The 19,213-nt window shown below is 49.5% G+C and overlaps 1 protein-coding gene across 1 annotated transcript in view; it reads left to right on the top strand.

Moving 5' to 3' along the window:
- The window catches only part of KMT2C (lysine methyltransferase 2C), a 206,699-nt gene that overhangs the window by 116,747 nt on the left and 70,739 nt on the right, over positions 1-19,213 (top strand). Inside the window, 7 exon segments of the mRNA XM_045837738.1 lie at positions 5,859-6,028; positions 6,482-6,630; positions 7,335-7,445; positions 8,316-8,393; positions 9,465-10,180; positions 15,969-16,088; positions 18,301-18,417. Coding sequence (XP_045693694.1) covers positions 5,859-6,028; positions 6,482-6,630; positions 7,335-7,445; positions 8,316-8,393; positions 9,465-10,180; positions 15,969-16,088; positions 18,301-18,417 — 1,461 coding nt within the window.

Below are 19,213 nucleotides of genomic sequence, written 5' to 3'. Positions count from 1 at the left end.
TCATCTGGGGAGGAGCGGTCCTGTGGGTAAGAGGAGGTTGTGGCGTCAGGCCTCAGCGCCCCAGTTACTAAGTACAGGACCCGTGGCCATTATCTGGCTTTCCTGAGCCAATGTTGCTCGTGTGGAGAAAGTTCTAGTCCTCCGCTCACGGGGGTGTTGGGTTTAGGGAGACGGTGTCAACAGTGAGTGCCCAGGTGCCCAAAATAGTTGGCATGGGCTTTCCGTAGAGAGGGGCTCATCCTCTGAGCTGGCTGAGGAATTACCCCTTCCTCTGCCGTTCAGTTCTCCCGTGCATCTCTGCAGTCCTCGCTCATAATTGGCCCGTTTTTCGAACAGTCGAAGGCCCCGTGTGTGTCCAGCACGGGCGGAGGGTGGGCCCAGGCCCTCACCTGGGCTTCGGTCTGCTGAGGCTGCTCAGGGCAGCGAGGGCCGTCCTTTCAGGAGCTTAGCCGTAGGCCAGTCAGTGTCAGGCCGGTTTCTGTTCCCTGCTCCTCTCTCAGGAACCTTCTGTTGGTGGCACGTTACCCATTTTAAAAAACTTTCATTTGAAAATAACTTCAGTCTTTAAAATTTGGAAAAAGTGAAACCACCCACGTGCCATTTATTCAGTACCCAGATTCACCTGTTGTTGGGATTTGATTATCATCACCCTTGTTTGCTCCTGCCGCCCCTTCCCCTGCCCTCCCACTGTACCTTTGGGGCTCGAACCGCGCCAGGGCAGGTTCCACACACTGTGCTCCCTGTACCCCGGGTACTTTCATTAAGTGTGTGTTTCCTAATAAAGCAGGGATCCTTACATCGTCACAGCACTGTTCCCTATTTCATACCTTTACATCGGTCCATTGGGTCGGCCAAAAAGTCTGTTGTTTTTTCCGTAAAATAAGACATTTTTCACTTCCACCAATAACTTTACTGAGTTGGAAATTTTGAGGATGTTGCCTGTCCCCCGCTGTTGACTTCTCGTGGGGAGAGGCCAGGGGCGCTGCTACACATCTTGCAGTGCATCAGACAGCCCCACTGCAGACCTTTGGCCCAAGTGTCAGTAGTACAAGAAACTTCACAAACCACATTTGACACATTGGATCAGTCACAACACCTTCTCCACACACATCTTTTGTGTGTGTGTGTGTGTGTGTGTTTCCAGTTTTTTTACATTTCTTATAATAAAGTATACTGCACCGAAAATGTGTATCTTCTTCCATCTTCAGTATTAAAGTGGCTGCACAGAAATTCACCATTTTTGATAAGTTTTTTGTGCATGCTAATATGAAAGCTGTCACAACACAATCATAACAGAGTTGTTTCACGTGAAGTCGAAGGCAACCAAGCACTGCCAGAGTCGTCATCTAGAGCAAACTAAACGAACTTTGTGGCCAACCCAACCGCATTTTCTTCCAGTCTCCCACCCGTATCTCAGTTTTGCCCCTTGATCTGAGGTCCATGGAGCATCTTCTCCCTTCCCGGGTAAAGCCCCAAACCTGGTCTAGGGTGGGCGTTCCTTTGACTTGCTGCTCTTTGGACTCCTCGAACCCAGAAAGTTCCCTAAGCTCATGTCTTTTTGATGCCGACTTTTGAAGACCAGTGTTCCTCCACACACCTGTTCTTGTTCCCCTAAATAGACTTCGGTCGTTCTGTTCTTTTCTGGTGTTTTCTCATCATTATGTAGAGTCATGCATTCCTGGCCCCAATCCCGCCCAAGTGATGAGGGCTCTTCTCAGGTGCCGCTGCCCTCAGGTGGCTCAGCCAGGTGGGCCTCGTGCGCGCCTCCCCTCACAGGTGGTGGCCATTCCGACCGCATGGGCCTGCCGCCCGCCGAGTCCTGGATGCTCCCCCCCCCCAGGTGCCCAGTGAAGCGGCGTGCCCGGCGGCACCCTCGGGCCTTGCACGGACCTCGCTCCTCCTCCGAGTTTCTTCCAAGGCCTCAGGACCGGTTGCCTGCTGCAGGCTTTACCTGTGGGCTGTAAAATGATGCATTGCTGTAGCTAATTTGTTTTGCGCTCAGATGGGCCCATGTTTCCCCAGGGCAGCCGCTTCGGGCTGGCCCCTAGGTCCTCGTGACCTGCCCTCACCGGGTACTGGGGCGCCTCCTCACCTTTGGGCTCATCCTCCCTTCTGGGCTGGGGGCCTTTCCTGGAGAATGGGCGCTAGGTTCGCTCCCTGCCAAGGGCTGTCTGCTTCCTCACCCCTTCAGCAGATGGGGTGGGAAACACGGGTGTGCATGTGCACTTACACGTGCATGTGTACACGTGCATGTACACACATAATAGGCACGCACTCAACACAACTCATACATGATGAGTTTACACCAATACCTCCGACGCTGGCCCCCCCCACGAAGGCTTCTGCCCTCCGGGTTCTGGCCTGTGTGTTCATCCCGGGTCGCGTCAGAGTCCTGGCCCCAGCAGCACGCACGCATGGACTCGCCGGCTCGGCGCGATGAACAGGCCTTCGGTGGACTCCCGGGAAGGGTGTTATTCCGCTTTTAAAAATATGTAGGACCCTAGCATGCTCAGAAGTCAAAGGTACACAGCCAGTTCTGCTCAGGATTGCCATTTTCTCCAGCTTGCATTCGGCCGCATTTACTCTGCTGGGTAACTGACTTGCTTTCCAGTTTGCCCTTACTGTGGTTTTTTGTAATGACAAGCAGATACGTTATTTTCTGTGTACACCGAAGGCAGCACATTACATGTGCTCTTTTGCAATTGCCTTTTCCCCTTAAACAAATCTACAAGTCACTTGATAGCAGTTCAGTCGGGCTTTCCCTCCTCCTTCCCCTCCCCCTTTCTTCCCTGCACACCGCAGTTGATTCGCCCGGTGGCCAAAGCTGGGAGGTTGAGGTAGTTCATGGTGTTTTGCATGACAAACGATTCTTGAGTTGGTGACTTAATGCAGAGGGGTTTTGAACCGTGGGGAGAGGATGTCTGTGACAAATGCCCAGGAGTGGGCTTCCTGGCTGGGGGCAGATGCACTCGGAGTTGGTTACAGAGGGTCACATCCCTCTCCAGGGGCTGGTGGCAGTTCCCAGGGCCATCAGGAGAGGGGTGGAAGAGAGAACCTTTTTTCCTGTATCCTTGCCGACAGAATGTCATGCTCAGCTTTTGAATTTTTGCCTATTTTATGGTGAAAAATGATCTCTCAGTGTAGTTTAGTTTTCATTTCTCTGTTGAATGAAGTTGGTCATTTTTTTTCATATGCACAAGGGTAATTTTGACCTTTCATGAGTTGTCTTCTCATGGGTATTTCCTGTTATTCTTGAAGATTTTGATTTTTTTACCTTCCAGTTTAAGGGTTCTTTATACACAGAGCCTGGCACAAATAACGCCCCTTTTTATTACAAAATTATAAGCCTGTACCTGTAACATCACACTTATGCACACCATTGGACATTTTAGGTGAAATGTCCACATTAAAACTGTGTATCATCACACCCACATTATCACCCTTCCACCACACTCAGGCAGGTCTCACTTCTGCCGGCCCCTGTGCACTGGGGAGACCAGGCCTTTACCTGTGTTATGTGATGCGTGTGTTTTCCTCCAGGTAGACATTTTAAAAAATTTTGCTTATGTTATTTTTTGCCACATGAAAATTTATTTTTATGTAGCTAGATTTACCTGTCTTCTGTTACCTCTGGATTTCTGAGTTAAAATTGCCCTTCCCCTACATTGAGGTTATAGAGCAGTTCGTATTTTCATTCGGTTTTTGCATCACTTTTGTTCGTCTGACCCGTAGCTCTAGGCCCTTGGGAAGGGCTGGCTGCTTCTCCGGACGGTGCGGAGTGTCTTTTCCCAGGCTGCTCTCCGGCTGTCCACCGCCAGCCACTCCAAAGGCTGTGTGCCCCATCGACCCGAGGTTCCAGACCAGGGTTCAGACTTGGGTGGGATTGCTCCTGGAATTCCTTGTGTGTTCTGATGCCCTGCCTTTCTTGGTGGCGAACCGGCCTTGTTGGGACCGGCCTGTTCCGGTCCCGGAGGCTTTGCAGTGGGGGGTGCTGTCGGTCCCCTGCGGAGCTTTTCCGCTTCGCGGTTTTCCTGCCGTTCTTGTGTGTGTCTGACTCCACGAAAAACGTGACTGAAGTTTTTATTGGGATCACTTGAAATGTATCGGTTGACGTCTTGTTGATACTAAGACACGTTAAGAACAAGGTATGTCTTTTCATTTGTTCAAGTCTGTTCAGTGTCTTCTGAGAGTGCTTTGTTAATTCTCTTTGTGTAGGGTTTAGGTGTGTTTTTAAGTTCATTCTTAGATAATGTGTCTGTTTTGTTGCTGTTATAAATGGAGTTTTCTCATTTGTTATACCTCTTAACTGGTTATTATTTGTGTGTGTTTTATTGACTTTTCATTGCTTATTTTATATCCAGCCACTTTGTTAAATTCTTTTATTGAACTTATCCATTCTCTAGGGTTTTGCAAGTGTACTATTTGACATCTACAAGTAGAGTTTTCTTGCTCTTCTGCCTCAGTTTTTGTTCCAGTGTTTACATGGGCTTCAGGACCATGTCCAGTAGTAGTGGGCAGAGCGGGCGTCCTTGCTTTGTTCCGACCTCCGTGGGAGTGACCCGGGGTCCCCCGTTAGGGAAGTACTGGCTTTGGAGTGGAGGGGGGTGTGTGTAGTCCCGTTCGGGACATACCCATCCATTTTTACTTTCTCAAGAGTTTGTTTTTAAGAAAGAATGGGTTTTGACTTTCTTCAGCATGTATTGAAAGGATTTACTCTCTTCCAACCTACGAATATGTTGAATTTTACTAATAGGCTTTTCTAGTATTTAACCATCCTTGCATTTCTTGCATAAACTCCATTTGGATGTGGCTTATTGTTTTCCTAATTTGCTGTCCGTCTTTACACCACAGGTGGCAAACACCAGGCCTGAGGCCCGAATGGGGGCAGCACCTTGTTTCTATTCTCGCTTAACTGCTAAGGGTAGTTACATGTGTCCAGTCCTGAAATTACACTCGGCCCTTTGAAGGCAACCGCAAGGCTGGTGTGGCCCCCGGTGAAAATGTTTGACACGCCTGCTTTACATAATACGATTCAGGGTTTTTGCACGAATATTAGTGCATTTATATTGTATCTGGAAGACATTAGCAGATGTATGGCCCCTGCTAGTTTCTCCTTTTCTGTTTGTGAGTCTTTTCATACCAGTCCAGCAGCTCAAAAAGATACTGTTCCATTGGTTGGTGTGTTAGTGGGGTGGACGATTTACCCATCGGGTGCCGGGATTGGGAGGATTCGAAGGCTTCGCAGGCGGGCTGAGTCACGGCACAGGAGAGGGTGTGGCCGCCGCGGGCGGGCGGGCGGGCGGGCGCCGCGCACTTCCTGAAAAGCTCTCTTTTGGAAAGACCGAGTGCCACTCTGCTGACAAAGGAGAAGCTGAACTTGGAGTTGATCTGGAGTGATTATTTTCACAATTTTGCACACCGAGTCATTTGGAGGGGTTGGCGATACCTCTTCAGTGCCAGTTCCCGGGGTTTGCGCTCTGCCGCCGCGGAGTGCTGGCCGCAGTGGGGGTTGGGTGGCCGCGCTCCACTCGGGCTGCTTCCTGGTTCCCGACTGTTTCTTTTTCGAGTTGGAGTAGTTGCTGTGTACTTCGTGTTTTCCCTCCCGATTTGTGTTTCCTCGGATGTCTCTGTCCCCTGTTTACATTCTCCTGGAGGTTTCAGGGCAAATTGAGAGATGTCTTATCAAATGTTCAAAACAAATTGCTTTTTCGAAAAGATACATGGTAAATTAGTGTCACGAACATTAAGGCTTAATGTGTCATATACAAGTGTTTCATTGGCTTGTAAAAGGGTTGCACCAGAACTGCAGTACAAACGCATAACAGATGGGTTTTGTGTCCATCTCTCCTGGTGTTCAGAATTGCAGGATATGTGTCGAGTGCGGCACACGGTCTAGTGCTCAGTGGCACCACAACTGCCTGGTTTGTGACAGTTGTTACCAGCAGCAGGATAACCTGTGCCCTTTCTGTGAGAAGTGCCCCGGTCCAGAGCTGCAGAGAGACATGCTGCACTGTAACCTGTGCAAAAGGTAAGGGGCCCTCGGCCCGGCCGTGCCGTCCCTCCGTCCCATCCTTCTGTCCCGTGTCCGTGTGCTTGTGGGCTGCTGTGTCCCCCGAGCTCTGGGCGTGGCCGCCCAGTGCCCTGGCGTGCTGCACTGGGTGGGATGACGTTCCGTGTCCATGCGTCCAGAAGGCGGAAGGGAGAGGGTGGGCAAAGGATAAGGCCGGAAGGGAGCTCTGGGCGGGGAGGCTAAAGAGGACGCAGTTGGGCGCTCTGGAGGTAGACGTGTGCCGGCAGCTTTAGTGACATCCAGAGACACTGGTCCTTCCCGAGGACCCGCATCCTGATGGCCCTTCTCCTGCCTGCTGTCCCCCCTCCCCCCGGCCCCCCCACCTCAGGGTGTCACTGTCCTCTCTCCGCCCCGTGTTGTGCACTTGGCTTTGTGTTGGACCATTTCACTGAAAAGCGCCTCTCGCTGCAGGTGGGTGCACCTCGAGTGCGACAAGCCAGCGGATCAGGACCTGGACCCCCAGCTCAGAGAAGAGTACGTCTGCACGTACTGCCGACACCTGGCTGCTGAGATCGGGCTGCAGCCGGGGGAGGACGAGGAGGTGGCCGACGTCCCCGTAGGTACGCTTGGGCCCGCCAGGCAGGCACCGGGATGCTGCTTGGGCGGCGGCACGGGCTCCGAGTTCCTCCGCCTCGAAAGGTGCATGCTGGTCGCCGGGATCCCGCCGGCTCGCACCGGACCGGGCTCCCTCGCAGCCGCCGTCCAGGGGAGTGAGTCCGGGGACCAGCGTGCACTTCAAAATCTGGGTTACTTCGCTGTAAACACATTTTAGATCTGTAGTGTCACTCTGAAACGTTGATCCTCACCCCGAGAGCCCCGAATGTGCCCAGGTGTCTTCAGCAGTGTACTGCCGGTTGTGAGCGTGGCAGCAGGGTTCTTGGACGGGAAAGAGCCAGACCTTCAGACCAGACCGTTGCTCGCTCTCGTCTGCGCGAGCGGCAGCGTCCGTGGAGGCCCGGTGTTGTCCGTACGGGGTGTGTGTGGGCCCACCTGCCTCACCCACCCTGGACGTGCAGGGTGCCGTCGGCACACACTGGTGGGAGGGCCTTCCTGTGTAGTAACACGCCACTCACCTGGGAGCTCATCGCACTCCCCGTGTGTTTTATGATGTAAGTTATACCGGGTGCAGAATAGGAAAGCGTGGTGCATTTGGGCATTTTCAGGGATAGTTTACCCTCACTGAAGCAGAGTAGTGACTGCTGACGTAGTTGCCTGGAGCATGAAAACTCCTCCTGAGCTAAAGAATAAATACGTTTCTGTTAAGATATCAACGACATGGAAGTTGAAGACCCTGACCACCACGTGGTGTTTCTGGAGGAAGCCGTTCCTAAGGGTGCCCGTGCTCCGGAGTCTGCGCCTGGAATTGTTCCAGATGGTGAGAAAGTTTTCTGTGACGGATCTAGTCTGTCTTCGGGGGCGGGGGCGGGGAGCATGTGTGCACAGCGAGTGCGCCAGTGTCTGCTAAAATGTTAGTGTCCTAAACAAAAATGAGCCAAGATGTACGCAGTACCCGGGAAATTTACTAGAATAAAACCTAAGACCATCCAGTGGGGGAAAGGGCACGTGTGTGTTTGCGGTTCCGCTGTAATCGACACCTAATCACAAGTAAACACTTTGTTTACACATCAAGTGATTTTCATTAGAAAGTAATTTGTTCTTTTCTTCTCCTCTGCTGATACTTGTAATTACTGACTAGAGCCGGTGCTGACTGTGAGGTGCTTCCTGCTGGGATAATGAGAGGTTCATTTTTGATCGTCTTAACAGTCCTGTCGAGGGTTACTTCAGTTGTTTCAATTAAGCTTTTTGCAATATTGATAAGAAGCTGTTGCTTTACGTGAGCGTCTGAAGTTAACGAGAGACAGGTGGGGGGGAATCTACTCACTGAAGCTAACAGTGGGTGCCTCTGGCTCTGGGAAATTGTGTGTGTCACAGGTTGAACATACATAAAAAGTCTCAGATTTTTTTTTTTGAGATTCCTTATATTTAACAACTTGATTAAAAGGTGTGTCAAGTGAAGAAAAATAAGACAAAGCTGTTACAAGCCTAATCACAGTGCATAATCAGAACCCTAATTCTTTTTCATGCCCACCCTCACTCCCAGTGCACTGATAAGTAACAGCATTGTGTTCTGTGCTCACGTGGGAAACGGCCGCGGCGGCAGGACAAGCGTCCTGCCGAAATGGCCGCGGAGGGAGCGGGGGCAGGGAGCTCTGCCGCCCGAGGCCCCATGAGTGTGTGTTCACAGCCCTGCAGGTGCGCGCCGGGGAGCAGCCGCAGAGCGAGCCTCCGGAAGGCCTCCACGCGCGTGGCCTCCGCGTGTCCGGTAAGCAGCGCCCGCCGTGTCTCTGTCCCTTGGTGGTGGTGTCTGAGGGCCTTTTTAGTGGTCGCTTACCTACCCGTCAGAGCAAGGAACTCTCTCGGGTCAGGGACCCCTTTCCTGCACGGAACTGGCCGTGGGGCTCTGAAGGCTGCCGTCTCTGCGAGGAGCTGCCGGGTCGCACGTCCCTCCCTGGGGCGGGTTCGCGTCGCGGTGTGAGCGCAGCCGCGGACAGGAGTGGGGGCCGCGTGTTTGCGGGCCCTCCTCGCCGCGCCCGCCCTGTGCAGGGTGGCGGGGGCACGCCGGGTGTGCGCACGGGACGCGCTGCCCCTGCCAGGGTGACCCGAGGCCGTCGGCCGTCCAGCAGCGGGGCCCGGCTCCCTGCCGCACCAGGACCCGTGTCATCGGTGTCGCTCCCGTGACGATGCTTCGGGCGTCAGACCTTCACGTGTTTCCTCTTCGCGTGTGTTCAGTTCCACGCAAAGCCTTTTTGAAGCATTTTTGTGCTTAAAAATACGGGGTACCACCGACCCGTTCTTTGGTGTTTTTTCCGTATCCTCGGCTACATGGTCTTCCAGCAAGGTGGGAATGAGCAGGGGGAGTTGGCTGCGCTGTGAGAACTAGACGGCTTCCAGGCCCGCGGTGCATTGTAAACGAGGAAACGGGCATCTCTGTTGATGCGGCTCGGGAGTTGCCTCGCGTCCCACGTGGTGGGGCGCGTGGGGTCACCCGCTGGGCCTGTGAGCCTGCTGTTAAGTGACCGACTCCACCCACGAGATGTTGAATGCTTTGTAAGGTCTCAAATTACAAAGCATCCTGTCCATGTGATAGCATTATACTAGAAATTGTATTTTAATATTCTTACACTCGGTTGATCCTGTTTAGGTGGTTTTAAGGTTTTGGGGTCTGATCTGTGACTGATTTCTCTAAGCCGATTATTATTTTATTTTTTAAGCCGATTATTCTTAAGACACGAAGTCACAGACATTTAATGCATTAATGTCTTACACCTACTCATGATTAGAAATTTAAAAATTTGCGTGTACGTTAACATAACAAATATTTCAAATTTTACAGAATCATCTCAAGATAAAAAAGTGCATCCTGAATTGGAAAATCAGATTTCACATGCAGTTGATAATTACCAAATGGAAATGTCTTCTAAAGCAACAGTTATTTGTGATGAAGATCGAAATGAAAACAAAATGGAGGTGACAGAAAACGCCCGAGTCCCTGCGCACCCGGTCACCGTGCGAGAGGAGCGTCAGCCGTTAGAGGACCCTGGCCCAGTGGCCTCCGCCGGAGAGCCCAGGCCTCCAAAAGCGGTCATCGACCCTGTCACCGTTCCTCCCGACACCCGAGTGTGCCCGAGTGAGGAGAGTTCTTCTGTATGTCCTGAGAAACAGTCACCTGTGGAGAGGGTACAAGAAGAAACAGAAAGGAAAGAAAATCCCGAATCTTCCACTGCCTTTATGGACTTTGAAACGACTCCTGCAGCCGAGAGCTGCGTGAAGGGTGGTTTATGCCGAGACAAGTCTGCGAAGCCGCCGCGGGAGCCGGAGCCAGCGGCTCCCCCGGCAGCGGACAGAAGCAAGGCCCGCGTGTCTTCCCCCCCGGCCCGCCCCACGGACTTGCCCTCCCACGACCTGCTGCACGGCTACCCTTCCGAGCTCAGCGCCTCTGTGGGTGGCATCATGCCCACCACGTACTTCCCCGTCACTCCAAAAATCGGCATGGGCAAACCAGCTATCACCAAAAGGAAATTCTCTCCCGGCAGACCTCGGTCCAGACAGGTAGGGCAGGCGCGGTGACGTGGGCGCGCCTCCGGGACGGCGGGTGCACGTGTGGCTTGGGTTTGGGGGCGCTGTTTTCTGTCGTCAGGCAGAGTGTGCACGTGGTGCTGACTTTGGTTGTTTGGGCTTTTTTTTTTTTTTTTTAAATGCTGTTTGAAGACCGAAACTTGAAATAATCTCATTTGGCATTTCAGCTCTGTTGTGACCCACAGATGGAACCTGTGTGATGATAGTTTCTAATAGAACGCAATTTCTTTTTTTTTTTAGTTCTCTGCCACAGACAGTAACAATAAAGCCTTCACAAAAGTACAGCTTCAGGTTTAGTGGTGTAGCATTTCAAGGGAGGACTTGCATCAGTGGTTTCAGCACAAACCTTAGGATTGTGTTGTTGATCTTTAGTCGTAAAGGAACTTCCTCCTGGGATTGTTTCAGGCAGGCAGTGTGGGTTTTACCCCTTGAGGGTGAGTGGCAGTTGTTTTTAATTGGGATTTAAGGGAAGCTGCTTGCGAAGTGAAGACACTGTACCTAAAATGGGTGTGTTCCACAAGATTCCTACGTTTTGAAGTCTTTATAAGATGGCCAGATACCAAACAGTGCAGTCACAAATAGTAGTTTGGAGTTTCGTGTCTCATGACTTAAATTAAAAGTCTGACTTTTTATAGGAAAAATATCTTGACCATCCAATTGTGGAGTTGTAAGATCAGTAGAAGAATAAAATTATATTTTAACTTAGTGTGAGAATTAGTCTCATCCAAATAACGTCCAGATATATTTTCATTCTCTGAAGACAGCGGGTTACAGTTACACCAAGGGAGATTTTTTTATTTCCAAACTAGTTTTCCTGCTCCTTAGTCTTTTAGTGTTTTTTTTTTTTCTTTTTTGAATGGTTATATAATAATTATGTAGTTTTGGCTCTGAAAAGATTTTAGCAATGGAAATTTGGTTCTCAAATTTAATTTTGGTTTAGATAATTTGCATTCTTTAAGCATAATTTCATCATACCTGCTCCTGTTAAATTTTACAGTACTTCTCCTCATTGAGAGACTTTCTCTCCCAACTAAGAAACCATTAGGATTATTTTTCTGTTGACCTGTGTTCCAAACGTGTGTGTGTTTGGTTTGTTTCTGTTTTTTTTTCCCCAGGTTTATCTCATTTTACAGGAGCCGTGTCCTGTTACTTGCTATCATTACTTCTGCCCAGTGCTCTGTCACCCCCCGTCCTGGGGGGGCCCTGCTCCCCGGGCAGCTGTCACGTCGCACTTGCCCTCACACCCTGCACTAGTCTCACCAACGTCCCGCAGGCATGTCTCACTGCCCCGTTCTCTTGGGTGTGGTTGTGCAGCCAGCGGCCAGCACCCTGAGCCTGGCGAGCCCCGGCCGCTGGCCGCACTGGGCCGCGCCCGCGCAGAGGGTGCCTTGCCCAGGGCACGGCAGCGCTTCCCCGGTGCAAGTCCCTGCCGAGGTGCTGGGGTCGGGAGACACCCAAAGAGGAGCTCGCACGTCCGCGTGTTGGGAGTCCAGACGTCGGCTGCTCTGTTACATGAGTTGACTTAATGTTAGGCTTTCCCGCTTTATATGTTTGGTTTTATTTAGTATTTTACATATTCTTGGCCACGGGGACTGGCTATGAGATGAGATGGATTTTTGTAGCCGTTCTTGTGATTAAGGAAGATTCTTTGGCTTCCATCTTTTTTTAATAGTTGGTGTCACTGTTGTTTCCGTGTTCTGTTGAATGTCATCGGCTCTGCGGTCCTCACCAGTGGAGCGGATGCCATCCTGACCGAAGAGCTGTGTGTATCATCCACTAAAATTCTGTTTCATAATGGTCCCATCTTTATCTTAACCGTACTCGAGTACTACCTGGGCTTTTCCAGGAATTCACGTAGAAGTGAAGCAAACACTTTAATTAGAAACAAAAGCTGAAAGCTTTCAATTGAGGGGTGAGACCACGCCTTCTAGAGGCGGAGTTGGCGGCGGGAGGGCAGCTGGGGCCGCCCAGCGGGCGCACGCAGCCCTGGGTCTGAGCTGCAGGGTCCCCAGTCACCCCAGTCACCGACAGGAGGCGGCCCAGGGAATTTCAGTGTCTTACCTAACCCCGTGCCTTTTCGCATTGGAGCTGCGTGAACGTGATGGGTGAGACGCTTTCCATTCACTTGTCCTGCTGAGTGTTCCAGATCTGGTCTTAGATGAGCTGCCTTCACGGACAGTGCAAGGCAGAGCATTTTTTTAAATGGGAAAACTCGAGTTCCAGAAATATTGATGAAATTAAAACACATACTGAACAAATGTACAATTGATAAACTGAAGATGTTGCTGTTCCTCCAGTATTTTAAGGACTGGAACAGAAATCTTCTTCTTCTTCCAGGTGATCTTGGGACACATTTTAAATTATAACAGAACCATTAGTTGTAGCAACAAATCACTATATTTTCAGCCTAGTATCTTTCTTTACAACTTAGACTCCTGCTGTCTGTGTTTTGAATCCTTTTTCTTTTAATTCATTTTGTAGATACTCGGTAAAGAGTAACAGTGCACTGGGTAGATTGTGAAATTTTTTTATTGGTGAGGAAATGAAAGATTCCAGGCTGTACCTGATGGGTGAATTAGTATGTTTCATATCATACTACAGGGTTTATTGATACATTTATGTGTGCAGAATAGGTACTGAATGCTCAGTAGAAGGAAAATATGTTCAATAAATGCTAAACAGAATGATTAATGTAGCAGTGAACAGGAAGAGCATGGTATCTTCTCATCAAGCTCATGCTCCAATGGCAGCAATTAAATACACGTGTAGTCAGTAAATTCAGTGTAAGCTCGAGTGCAACGATGGTGTAAACCATGTTGCAGTCAAAAGGGGGCGCCAACTTCCTGTGAACGGTCTGTGTTGTCTTTGATCTAAGATGAGATCTGAAGGAAAATTTATAACTAAAGTTAGTAATTACAGCTGTATTTTTAGTTTTAAGGTCTAAAGAATATATTAGGTAATTTCTCCTTTGTCAAAATATCTAAGTGTATCATAATTTTTCTTCTGTTCCTATAAAATTGCACACAATTCATCTTCCAGTGTCGCTTGATAATACACTTATTAAAATTCATAATGTAATTACCCCAGCTTTTATTATATAAGTTCTTCATAGCGGCTGAGTGGCTTTCTAATTATCCCTGAAATGACATCCAAACATTTTGATCTATAGAACCCTTCACTTTGCCCATCCATATTTTATGAAGTATGAACGCTTTTTAAAATGAGATGGAGTTTTGGCATCAAAGCTAACTTTTAAATTATGATGAATAACGTAACATTATCTTCAAATACAACGTTTTATGGCATGTTTTAAGGACTGCCTACTGACCGAACATTACCGATCTACCGGAAGGAATGTCAGGTGGACGTTACAGCCAGGCATGCTTAGGGAGAAACCAGTGGGGACACTGGGGTGCGCCCAGACCCCTCTCGCCCCCGCACTGCGCCGGTACATAGTTATGAACAACAAAACGTGTGAGCCCAGACTGGGATCGGCGAGAAGGTGCGGAAAGCGTGGCGAGGGAGACGATGCCTCCCCGAGCGCCGAGGGTGGGCCTCTGTGATGAGCAGGTAGTGTAGGGGCACACCTGAGGGATCGGAAGAGTTAGCCGTCCACCGGAGAGCTGGAGTCGTTCTCAGCCCGCAGGACTCGCTCTGCCCGGGGAGGAGCCCGGCGGGTTCGAAGGACGAGGGCGCACCAGCAGCAGGGGGGCGTGGCGGCGAGGTCGGCCTGAAGTGCACTGAGATCTGGGGGGTGGGCGTTTAAAACGGCGGCAGCTGGCCTGCTCACAGTTCCATTTTGGAGAAGTCGGTCTGGCCTGGCCACAGCCTGGAGTAAGGCTGGAGGACGCGCAGGCCTGCTGGCGCAGGCCAGGCGGGCGTGGTGCTGGCAGCCCAGGATGGGGGTGGGGAGAAGCCGAGTGACGGAGACAGGACTGGAGGGTAACATGATGAGCACGCGCGGTGTGCAGCGAAGGAAGGGCCGGGCGGAGGATTGGAGAGGGAGGGGCAAGGGAGTGCCTCGGTGCCTCCCGGTCCACTTACTTCCAAGGGCGGGTCAGATGGGGAGACTGGTCAGATGAGGAGACTGGACGGGCTGAGGGAGGGGCTGGACTCGGCAGACCTGGGCAGCTGTATGTGAGAAAATGGAACCGCTCCAAAGGAAGTTGAAAATCTGGCCGACTCGGTGCTCTCAGAACGTGAATTCGGGGGTGATAAACCAAGGGGGTGTTTACCGCCCTCACTGCAGACAGTCCCGTTTGGGGCGAGACTGGATATGGGGGGGTGTCCAGGCAGGGGGAGGAAGAGCTGGCGTGGAGGCCGAGGAAGGGCAGCGGGAAGGACCGAGTTCGGGGTGGGGTGGGGTGGGGTGGAGTGGGGCGAGGGTGCTGCTCTGAGCCCCGCAGAGCCGTATGTGGGTGTTGGGAGTTGGAGTAAAAGAAGAATGGAGGAAGGACTTTCCGTGGCAAAGAGGCCACCGAAGACCCTGGGCGTTACAGTAGGAAAGGAGACGGGTACCTGCAGCCGGTCCTTGTGGGAGCAGAGTGAACCCCTCACACCCACCAGCTGAGCTTGGCGAGGGTAGGCAGGCCGCGTCCAAGTGCAGCCGGTCTCTCCCTTGCGCGGTTTTCCTTAATTACTGTCACTCCGTTAATGTCTGCTCCACGAAGGGTAGTTAAGCGCTGCTTTTTGGTTGATTATGTAAAATCCCAGTGGTATTTTTATACGATTAATAGGCCACTGCATGTTGGTTTGATGATACTCTGGAAACCTGGTAAGTACCGTGTTTCTCATATTAAGTTTTAGTCATTTAATTGGTAACATTTATAGTGTGCACTCTTGAATTACATAATTCCAAATGGGTTCTTTATTGTTTGACATTTGTTTTGTGTTTTCCTTTGAAATGTTATCTATGTGGAGTAAACGTTTTTCTTCATGCCGCGTAGTGTCTTCACCTGATTAGCGCAGGTGACTGCTTGGTGTGGTCCACTTGGAAGTAAAATGTTACAGTTTTATTTTAGCTGTTTTAATATAAAATACTGTTTCTCGTATAAATAATCGAGTACTTTAGGCATTGTAATTTGCAAATTTAGGACAATTGCTTTAACATTTTTTGCTTCCCAAATTAATCCCTTGGACATAATCTGCATCTGTCGTCCCCTAACTGAAAACCAAAACCACCGGCCAGGACACTGAAGGAGCAGTAAAGTCAAACGCTCAGACTTCAGTGGCGTTTGCATCTGAAGGTCACGCAGTCACTAAGTTCCACAGTGGAAAGCGAGTGTATCTATCGATCGCTCACGTTTCTGATCGCACGTTTGGCCTGCTGGATTGGTTGCTCGTAGCAGTGGGTGTACGTAGCGTTCTCTAAAGTTGCCCATTCTCCTTTCCAGCGGAGGGGTAGTTGCTAGAAGAAAGTACTCCCTGAAGAGTTTCTTACAATTTTAGTTTGATGGGCTTTTGTTTATATTTGGTGTTATAATTGTAGTTCATGAGTCATTGTTGGTGTCATAATCCTTAATTTTTAAAGTTTCGGTGTTTCAACGAGAATAAAAACATTTAATGTAAATTGTAGGTGCAAATGTTTAAGTATAACGCCACTGTAAGTGCTAACTTTATTTTTTTTTAACTGGAAGCAATTTGTCCTAAATTTCCACACGTCTGCATTTGTTTTTGCTGTTCTAAAATTCCTTAGTTGCTGGCTTTGACATTTTACGTTGCTGCGTTTTACACATCTATTTTCTCACCTGCCATATCCTAGGGGGCTTGGAGCACCCATAATACAGTGAGCCCACCTTCCTGGGCCCCAGACATTTCAGAAGGTCGGGAAATTTTTAAACCCAGGCAGCTTCCTGGCAGTGCCATTTGGAGCATCAAAGTGGTAAATAAAATTGCATTTACATTCATGTGTCGTTTCTTTCTGGGTCTAGCTGAGTAGAAGTTGGAATGGAACCTCTCCTAAACAGTTCAGCTTTGAGAGCCACGTTTTTAACCTAAAATTTTTAATATGAAGAAGCAACATGCTTGCATTTAACAGTCTGGATCAGGGGGAAATTAAATTGCAGTTTTACATGCCTGCTTTTCAGTGTAAATTTTTAATGCCCTTTTTTAATGGTTGCTTCCTTTTATGTGGTAATTAACAGTATGGGGGGAAATCCTTGTCATGCAGGCTGTGGAGTAATTAAGGGCTTGGTTATGTATTCATGATACCATAAAATTTTGTAGCTTAGAAAAGAACAAAAGAAAAACCCCACTGAGCTGTGGACGCACTAGTGCCCTGGGAAGAAACCCCGGGGTCGCAGCAGATGCCCTTGTCTGCTGACCTCTGAATTGCAGGGCCTCTGGTCCCACCTCGCAGGGGCGGGGTGCTGTTAGTCCTTGATGTGAGCCACCAGGTCTGAGGCGTTTGGAAGGGTGAAAACCAAACGTGAAGAGTGTTAATCATCTGAAAAGTTGAAAAGATTTTACTGACTAGAGAGCACAGTTTTTCTTCATTTTGCGCAGTTAGTGTAATTCTGGAATGAGGATGTTTAATGTAGACTAATCAAGAGTGTCGAAGGAGTTACAGATGCCACCTCCTTATTTTCTGTCCCCATTGGAGGAACGTGCACAACATACTGATGCCGTGCACGGTGTGGAGAGTATAAATCTGTAAGAGTGTAAAAGATGACTTCTTTGAGAGTTTTGAAGCAGACACCACCAGTTTTCACTTATCTTTGTCATTGAATGCTGAGGAAAACCAGATTGTGAGATGATTATAGTCTGGATGTAATCACCGACTTTTACAAAGTCTTGAATACCTGTTAACAAAATGAAAACAAGGAGAAACTACCCAGTTCAGCCTTACAGGGCCCCGCGTCAGGGAGGCTCGGGAGAGCGGAAGGACGGCAGGAGAGGAGAGGAGAGGAAAGGAGAGGAGAGGAGAGCGGGAAGGTGGCTGTGTGTGTCAGCACGGAGGGGAGACGGTCTCTTCAGTCCCCTTATTCACGTGTGACTGTCTGTCTGCTCACCGTGTGGTCCTGACCCGGAAACCATTCTGCCGGACGGGGGGCAGAGTTCAGCACCCAAGATTGTGGTTAGCGACCTTGGTTGAACATAAGACATACTGTAACTCGTTAGGGAAAGAGTGCCAAAGGATTTTCTTGAGTAATTTTAATAATTTAAAATGTGTAAGGATATGTAGATGCCATGGTTTTTTTGAGGTAGTAATAAATAAGTCTGAGTAAAACAGTAAAAAAAAAAACCACTACAAATAACCCCAGTGCATATTTATTAAAATGTCGGGGAATTTAATGTTTTCCTATAGAGTCTTCTTGTGTTGGTTAAAAATTCAGATACATTATCTTTGTTTTAAGTAATTATTTAGATGATTCAGAGCTGGCCTTTTACCAGTTTTCCTATCTATAAATAAATTGCCCTCTCATTACTAGGGTAGAATGAGGCACACGCCCGGTTAATACAGACAACTGTCAAATAATAAGCAAAGTTGACAGTGTTAATGGTGAGGAGAAATGCTGCTGGGTAATAGCAAAACTCCGCTCTCATGCAACGGAGCAGTTCGGACAGTGGTTAAGGCCCAGACTAGGCAGCTCCCCGACTTTGGAGAAGGTACCCCTTAAAGCGGGTGATCAAACAGGACTGACCCGGCAGGACTGTGGAGAGGGCAGGGAGCGTAGAGCCGCCCACAGGAAGTACTCCAGCCGTGTCGGCTCTTCCCGGAGCTGCCGAGAGACCGGGTTGCCCGAGTTGTTGCTTATCCTCCCATGTGTTGAACACGTGGGGGTGCCCAGGTGGGCCGTGGGTGTCCTCGCCACCCGATCAGGCCAGGGTTTGCTGGTGCAGGGCGCCCACGACCCCGGACTCAAAGTTTGGTTCTAGGTTACAGGCATCCCATATGTATGTGCAGTGTTTTTAAGTTGCAGAATACATGTTGAAAGACACAGATAATAACCTTGTCTCAGTATGTATCTGATCTGGATAAAAGCAAGAAGCAGCTATTTGTGTAACATTCCGTAAGATGTTGGACCTCACTGTGGGTTTCAGATGCTTTGGGGCTTGCTCAGAACGCTGACTTTTCCTTCTCTGTTGCGTAGGGCCGTGGGTCAGGCTTCCCCGGGAAGCGGAGGCCGCGGGGCGCGGGGCTGGCCGGCCGTGGCGGCAGAGGCCGGTCCAAGTTGAAGAGCGGCGTAGGGGCGGTCATGCTGCCCGGGGTAAGTCGCGCCTCCTTGTCATTCCTGCTGACCATGGTGCCCTCATGGGTGGCAGGTTATTTTTTGGATGGTAAAATTTTTGTTTTACTAGATCTCTACTTTGCTTTAAAGAAAACCAAACACTTTTGGTTAGGTTTTCTACTTATCTTTTTCTTTTGCCTTCCCATTGGACTCTGTGCCTCCTATATCAGCCCTCTCCCAAACCCAAATGTAATGCATTTTCTTTTATTTAGAAAAGGGGCAAACGCCTGTCCTATTCTTGTTTATTTGAAAAAAAATCCTCTTAGCATTCCAAGTTTCTGGTTGTAGCGGCTCTCAGTGTTGAAAGGGGTTTGCAGGAGAAACTAGAGACATTACACATTAGTGTGGAGGGTTTCATGACCATCTTTCATAGATTGTAAGATGGCAAATGTTTGCTCCTTGACACATTATGAATAAAAACTGTATTTGGCAAGTTGAGGGGACAGTTGGGATTGTTTACTTTTATTACTAAAGGAAATAGGGATTCCGGTCCTTTTTTTAAGAAGACAGGTCCGTCCCTGTGCCCCCCCCCCCAAATGAACAGGCTTATTGAGGTAAATTGACCTAAATGCACATGTCAGGAGTGTACACTTTTGGAGGTTCTGGCACACCCTTGAGAGCCATGCCATCATCATCGCGTGAACACACACACACCCGCCCGCACCTCTGAATGCCACGTGAGCCTTGAGCTGCCTTCCCTGCATTTGTGCAGGTGATCCTGTGGGGGGTCGGCGGATGCGGTGAATTGCGTCAGTTGGCTTGTTGGTGTGCTGAA

This window comes from Phyllostomus hastatus, unplaced genomic scaffold (genome assembly GCF_019186645.2).
Source record: "Phyllostomus hastatus isolate PE091 unplaced genomic scaffold, TTU_PhHast_1.1 phas_contig_244, whole genome shotgun sequence".
NCBI classification, from domain to species: Eukaryota; Metazoa; Chordata; class Mammalia; order Chiroptera; family Phyllostomidae; genus Phyllostomus; species Phyllostomus hastatus.
This window is presented reverse-complemented; position numbering and strand designations above follow the sequence as displayed.